This window comes from Lepidothrix coronata, unplaced genomic scaffold, assembly GCF_001604755.1.
Source record: "Lepidothrix coronata isolate B3197 unplaced genomic scaffold, Lepidothrix_coronata-1.0 Scaffold30, whole genome shotgun sequence".
Classification (NCBI taxonomy): Eukaryota; Metazoa; Chordata; class Aves; order Passeriformes; family Pipridae; genus Lepidothrix; species Lepidothrix coronata.
Window position 1 is genome coordinate 2,440,388 of NW_016690210.1, and position 6,919 is coordinate 2,447,306.

A 6,919-nucleotide genomic window follows, 5' to 3' on the forward strand; every position below is an offset into this window, starting at 1 on the left:
CGGACCCCCAAATCTATCTCAGCTTCTGTGGGTACAGTTCCCACCTCTTCCTCTACCAGCCAAATAAATAACCTGCCTTGTGTGCTCCAGTGAGTGGCTTGGGATTTGAACCTGTTCCTTTATCTCTCCTCTTATTTTGCTTCTCATTCTGCATATCAGATGATGTTTTCTTTATCAGGTCACTGCTGCAGTTGGTTAAATGCAGGTTAGCAGGTCTCTGGAACTCAGTGGCTGAAGAGAGGTTTTCTTCACTCCTGGGGCGAAGACCCAAATCTTGTAGAGCTCTTGAAGAAAAATCTTGGAAGTGCTTTTTCTTTCCCTTTTTCTCAGTCAAAATGACAGATTTGGGACAATGGGACTAAATGGGGGGTTAGGTCTGTCTGCTGTGGTTTTTTATCTCTTTTTGGCACCTGATTTTAGAAAAGCCTTCATGCCCAAGAGCCACGGCCAGATCACGGGGCCTTTTCTTGCTGGAACTTGGTAAGGTGGAACCGAAACTCTTGTCTGTCTTCTTACTGGTCTCGGCTGCCTTTTTGGGTGTTTTTCTGTTCAACCTTTTGTTTTCCATGAAGGAACAGGATTTCCTGGTTCTCACTTTTCCTTTCCAGCCTCTATGCACTACGTGGGGAGGGGTCATGTGTGGGAGTCAAGGCCAAGGAGTCCAAGACCACACAGTGCCTGGATGCCAGGTGATGCTCAGCTGAATGTCACTTTACCTCAGTGCTCTTCTGAATTTGGCTCCTCTGGCCTGGATTGATCCCATTTCTCCCAAAGCACTGATGCCAGGATCTCAACCAAACTTTGTTTCTTTAGTGCCTGGCAGTGTGAGAGGCTGATTCAGCCCCTCAGCTCTTAAGTGCCCTCTGGAAGTGCCCTGTTCTCTCTCTCCCTTGCTCTCTGCTGACTACAAAAGGTGCTGGGATGCACAAGATTCCCATCACAGGTGCTTCTGCTGCCCATAGGCCCCTGGGATGCATTCCCTGCATCACTGGCTGTGGTGGAAATGGGGTTCTGTCTGTCTCCACAGCCTGTGCTGAGCCTTGCTGTGGAGCTGGGCAGCCTCACCGCCCTTTTGCTGCCCAGCCACCTCAGCTCTCTGGCAGAGCCTGCTGCTCTGGCAGCGGGCAGGGAGCCCATTCCCCGGGCAGTCCGGGGTGCCAGATGACCCCTTAAAGGAGGCTTTAAGTGAAACAGAAATGAAAAACAGCTGTAACCAGAAATGCGTGTTAAGCAGGATCTGTGCTGTGACACCATGAGATAAATGCATCTCCCACATCACTCCTAAATCAGAACAAGGACCCTCTCAAGAGCAGCTTTCGGGCTGCCGTTACGGTCGGTGACCAAACTTATTTTTCCTTCTTTCTTTTGCCAAATTATTTTTTGTTAAAAGTTTTTGTTTTGTCAGAACCGTGTTCATGCTCTGCATCATTTGTTAGTCCTGCTTCCCTGCCAGTCCTGCCAGGACCCCTGTGCCAGGGGCATCAGACTCCTCTCAAGTGGTAGAGGCACTCCATAGCATATCACAAAAAAGTTTTCCTTTCTTCAAACTGAATCAGCCCCTTTTCCCTTACTTGGAAGTAATCTGTTTCATTTATTTGGAAGAAATCTTGAGTCTGTGTTTCAAGGAGGGGCAGAAACAGAAGCAAATTAATGAAAAGCCAAGGGTGGGTTACAAGACCTGTGGAGCAGACCTCTTCCACAGTCATCCTTGAGATGCCCACTGGGGTGTTCTGTTTAACCTGCCTGATCCCGTAGCGGACCTGCCAGTCCCGCTGGGCACCCCGTGTCTCACAGCCCGCAGCCTGGCATCATCCCTCCAGGACATCTGGCACTGATTCCAACCAGACTGTCATTTCCAGGTCAGTCTCCGCATTTCTGCTGACCACGTTGCCCCCATCATGAGATCATGTCTTTCCAGAGGAATCCTGCTAATGCCTTCATTCTGCGAGACCGGTATATATAGGGGGAGCTTCCCTGGGGCTGCACCGCGCAGTCCAGCCAAGGCATCGCCGTCTCCCCAGCAGCGGCACTGCCCCTTCTGCTCTCCCCTTGCAGCCACAGGTCGCAGCAGCAGCAGCAGCAGCAGCAGCAGCAGCAGCAGCAGCATGGACATTACCATCCAGCACCCCTGGTTCAAGCGCGCTCTGGGACCCTTCATTCCAAGCCGTTTGTTCGACCAGTTTTTCGGGGAGGGTCTCCTCGAGTATGACCTCCTGCCTTTGTTCTCGTCCACTATCAGCCCCTACTACAGGCAGTCCCTCTTCCGCAGCGTACTGGAGTCGGGCATCTCAGAGGTAAGGGCCCTTTGGCTTCCTCTCCTTTTCCTTCTGCTCCCTCCTTGTGACTCCACCTGCTCCTCCTCACCCGCATCCCACCAGTGGCTGTAGCCCTGTGCTGTGGTGCGAGAGGGCTCAGACCTCCAGCCCACCACCAGGCACAGTCCACTTGCCCTTTCTTGGGTGCAGAGGGAAACCTTCTCTGGGGATAAGCCCTCCCTTCAAGGAACAGAAACCGTTTTGGCTCCTGATGGTTGTTTCCAACACGTAAAAAGCTGCCTTTGCTGCTCTGTGCCCACCAGCCGTGTGGCAAGGAAGAGCCAGGCTGCTCCCAGAGTAAGGGCCTGTGAGGGCAGCTCGGCATGGGAGAGGAGCCTGGTGGGCAGGACCTTTCTCCAGCCCCCTCCTCCACCTTGGGAACACAGTGGTTTTAACAATCCCATGCTGAAGGACTCTGGAGCAATCCTCCAAAGGCAGGTGTAGGAGTGTGTAGCCGTAGGGGCTGCGTTCTGAGCTCAGGGATCAGTTCTTTCTCTGGCCCTTTCTCACTGCAAGACCACAAAGAAACCATTAAACACGGAAAGGAAAAAACACGTGCTGTCAGAAAGTATTACACTGGTTTCCATCCCTCTTTGCTGCTGAGTAAAAATGCCCAGTGCATCTGGCAGAATGCTGAGTGCAAAAGGGTCCCTGACACAAGAATAGCAGCAAGAAGTGACCTCTCCCCAGAATAGCTGCAATGGTGCAGACACCTATCGTGGCCTCCCAGTGTCCCTGACACCTACCAAGGCCTCCCAGTGTCCCTGGGTCCCTGTGATGGGAAAGAAAACCCCACCTGAGGCCCACAGTCACAGAAGGAGAAACTGTGCCACTACCAGACCACTCCATCTCTGGCTTTTAAGCTGTTGGTGCTGACTCCTCACTCAGAGCTTGGGTCTTACTGTCTGACAATGCTCGTTTCAGGTGAGGTCTGATCGGGACAAGTTTACAATCATGCTGGATGTAAAACACTTCTCTCCCGAAGACTTGAGTGTGAAGATTATTGATGACTTTGTGGAAATCCATGGCAAGCACAGTGAAAGACAGGTAAGTGGAAGTGACGTGATGGTGGAGCAACTAGGGAGTCGAGCTCCGTTTTCCTTCTTTCCAACAGTTCTCAGCTGAAGGAAAAAAAAAAAGAATTTATCAGAAGAAGGAGTTATTTATTGATTGTCACTATTGGCATGGCCAGTTCCCATAGAGCCCCAACTTGATATCTGACAATAACAAGCTAATCCGCTCCTCTTTTGTTTATTTTCAATCATCATCTTCCATAACCGTCAGATGACGGTGTCCATTGTTCCCTAATAACACTGGACCAGACAAAGAACATCATCTGGCGCTGCTGAAGCATGGCTGAGTTTTCATAAGCCAGAATCACTAGTGAAAACAGAGTTTTCATGTGCTGATCTGGGAGAAAAAAGCAAGAGCAAACAAAAGAAAAGAAAAACAACCAAGTGCCTCAGGCTTGGAAACTTTTAACACGTATGTCATGGAAATATCTGTGGGGGTCGAAAAGTGAATTATACCAGCAGGGGTTTAATTCTTCTCATACACATATTTGGCCAGACAAAGGTCTAGTCTGGAAACAGTATGTATTTTTTAATATAGTTATTTTTTCCAGAGGAAGAGAGCAGCTGTTTTCATGGCCAACTTAGAAAAAATAATTGCATTTCTCATTCTTTTGGCCAGAAAAAGAAGGGGGCCAGGATTGTGGCTGACACAGCATTGCAGCCTAGTAAATAAATACATGGGTGCACATATCTGCTTTGCTTTTACCTTCCCGGAACTCCGGGCTTTGTCTCCAAGCATCCTTTGAAATGAGTGGCCTAAATCAGGTCTCAACCTGTAATATAGCCAAAAACCACACCCTGCTGCTCTGCTCGGTTCTTGCAGCTTCAGGGGCATCACTGGGCACTCCTGGCCCCACAAACCTGTAAAGCATTAAAGAAGGCTGTGATGTGCCCAGCGGTGCTGGCAGCGCAGCGTCACGATGATCCCGGGGGAATGCTGATGTCCCCGCAGGGCCGGGCAAAGGGAGGCACAGAGGGTTTCTGACGCGCCTTCCCCCCCCTTTCCCCACTGCCTCTCAGGATGACCACGGCTACATCTCCCGGGAATTCCACCGCCGGTACCGCCTGCCCGCCAACGTGGACCAGGCCGCCATCACCTGCTCGCTGTCCAACGATGGCATGCTGACCTTCTCGGGCCCCAAGGTCCCCTCCAACATGGACGCCGGCCACAGCGAGAGGCCCATCCCCGTGTCCCGGGAGGAGAAGCCCACCTCCGCTCCTTCCTCCTAAGCCCGCCTGCCACCGCGGCGTGCAGGCTGCCACCACCCGCAGGGCTCATCCCCAGAGCCATTGCATAGATATCAGTGAATATCCAGAGGGGTTTATTTTGTTGGTTCTTCCCCTACTTTGTTTCCTTTCTTTTTTTTTTTTTTTCCTCCCTCCTCCTCCCTTCCCCCCCCCCTTTTTCCCTTGGATGGAACGAGGGGCTGGGTGAGCGGCTGGTGGACTAATTGAAGCTTAAACCTGTGGGGATGGCATGGATGGCAATGCTGCCATGCTGCTGTACTTGCTGAAAGGGTCTTCGTCCGGTGCTGTAGCCCATATCCACCATCAGGTAGGAGGGAGTGCACGAGTAATGCTGGCTCCTGGTCCACCAAGTCTCCAGGCAAGGCTTGGAGCAGGGGAAAAGCCCTGCAGACTTGCTCTACCCCACTCAGAGTTAAACTGGTTGCTCTTAAAAAAAAACCCCAACAAAACAGCAACAGAGCCAAGCCCCACACTCGAGATCCTGCGTGCGTGCGATGAACCTGCCACGAGTTCCTTGCAGCCGCAGGAGAAATAATAACATCTCACCTTCGGGGAGTTGAAACGTGGTTTTGGTTGTTTTGTTTTTTTTTTTTCCAGCAAAGTGTTTAAGTGTATCTGTTCACACCACTGCCCTGTCGTTTCCCTCAGGGACAACTGGCAGGAGGACAAGCATGTCTTTCTACTGTCTTAGTAGGCCCTCGGGGGAGAGAGGGGGGCTCACCGCTGTGCAGAGGCTTCACATCCCCAGCCAGCTCTCCCCAGCCTGTGCGTTAACACACCGTCTCCCTTGCTCTCCCTGTAATTCTAGGGTAGCTCCACCTCTCCCACTGGTATCTGGCGCTCAACCTGAGAACGTGGTCAGTGGCGGTCAATAAAGTGATATAGGAAACACGCAATTGGCTTCGGGGGTTTCATTTGTTCCTTTGGAAGCTTTTTGGAGGTCAGCATGGTGCTTATCACCGCTTAAAGGATGAGCTTTCCACTGTTGGGATGATGGCTCGCCCTTTCTTTCGTGTTTCTGTTATCCTTCATGCAAGCAAAACAAAAGGATCGGAAAAAGGACGAAATTCAGCAGCCTGACAACCATGCCATTCCTTCAGTTCATTGGGTCGGTACAGACAGAAGTGCAGACCTCATCTCCACGGAACAATGTGAAGGATTTAATCCCAAATTAATGACTAAAGTTGCTTGATGGCAGGGCAGGTAGGGTGTAGGTACGAGGTCTCCCTGCAGCTGCCACACATGAAATCCACAGCTCCCAAGTCTGCACAGATGTGAGTGCTCAAGACTGAGTTTCAGCACTGGTGCTCCACTCAAATAGCTTTCCACACAGATGGAAATCCAGGGTGTTTAGGAAAGGCTGACAACCCCACATGCCCATAATTAACCCCATAGGTAAAATCAGCTTGGACATGGTGTACTTTTCCTCTTGGTTGAGATCTCTGCATCCAAGTCCTGCAATGGGAGGTGGAGCTTCTGAGGTCCACCTTGGCTCCCAAGTAGAGAAGGTCACTGCTTCCCTGGGAGCAGACACATGTTTGTCTCAATCATCATGCCTTTGAGGGCTCCTGGATCCCACTTACAAATCAAGGCAGTGTGACAACAAAACCAGGACATCCTTCCCAGGGAAGAGCACAGGTCCCTGCCCTCACTGGGAGGTGAGAACAGTCGGAGAAAGAGTGTCTGCTCCGTCAAAAAGCTGACCCCACCACCTCCTCCTCTTTGGTGATGATAAGCTGTAAAAAAGAGAGAAAAATGCAGGTTTTTGTTGTTTGGGGTTTTTTTGTCATGGGATGAGTTTAAATATTAATATGAGCCATAAACACAGAAGCTCTGGGACTATTTAAACTTAAAAAGCGCTTGCTTCCATCTCATCAAGGCCAAAACCCAGGGAGGGCTGGCAGTCAGCAGCAAAAGCTTTGCCTCTTATACAGAGAAAGTGGGTGTGTCCCAGGGCTCATCCTGGTCCAAACCTCCCAAGGACAGGGGTGCTGGGAGCATTATTGGGATCAGTACCACAGCAGGATAGTAGAGCCTGCTGGGAACTGGGCAGCTGGAGGAGAAGCAGAGAGAGGGGCAAGGCTGCAGGAGAGGGGAGTGCTGCAGAATCAGGGAGAAGCAGGCAAGGAGGGTGATTACTGCCTGGTAATTAGAAAACAATAAATCCCCTCTGCGTCTGACACTATTTTAAACCAATTTTTTACTGAGATTAATTACTGGGCAATCTCAAAGCTTTCTGCCAAAAATTGGGCTGCCTTTTGCATTTGCATGTCCAGGGGAAAA

General features: G+C 50.8%; 1 protein-coding gene across 1 annotated transcript; it reads left to right on the top strand.

Moving 5' to 3' along the window:
- The first annotated feature begins 2,096 nt into the window (after window positions 1-2,096).
- On the top strand, window positions 2,097-4,682 carry CRYAA (crystallin alpha A). The gene is made up of 3 exons (XM_017810881.1): window positions 2,097-2,294; window positions 3,240-3,362; window positions 4,409-4,682. Exons 1-3 carry the CDS (start codon window positions 2,106-2,108, stop codon window positions 4,616-4,618), a joined length of 522 nt encoding a protein of 173 aa, XP_017666370.1. The 5' UTR covers window positions 2,097-2,105; the 3' UTR covers window positions 4,619-4,682.
- The last annotated feature ends 2,237 nt before the right edge of the window (window positions 4,683-6,919 follow it).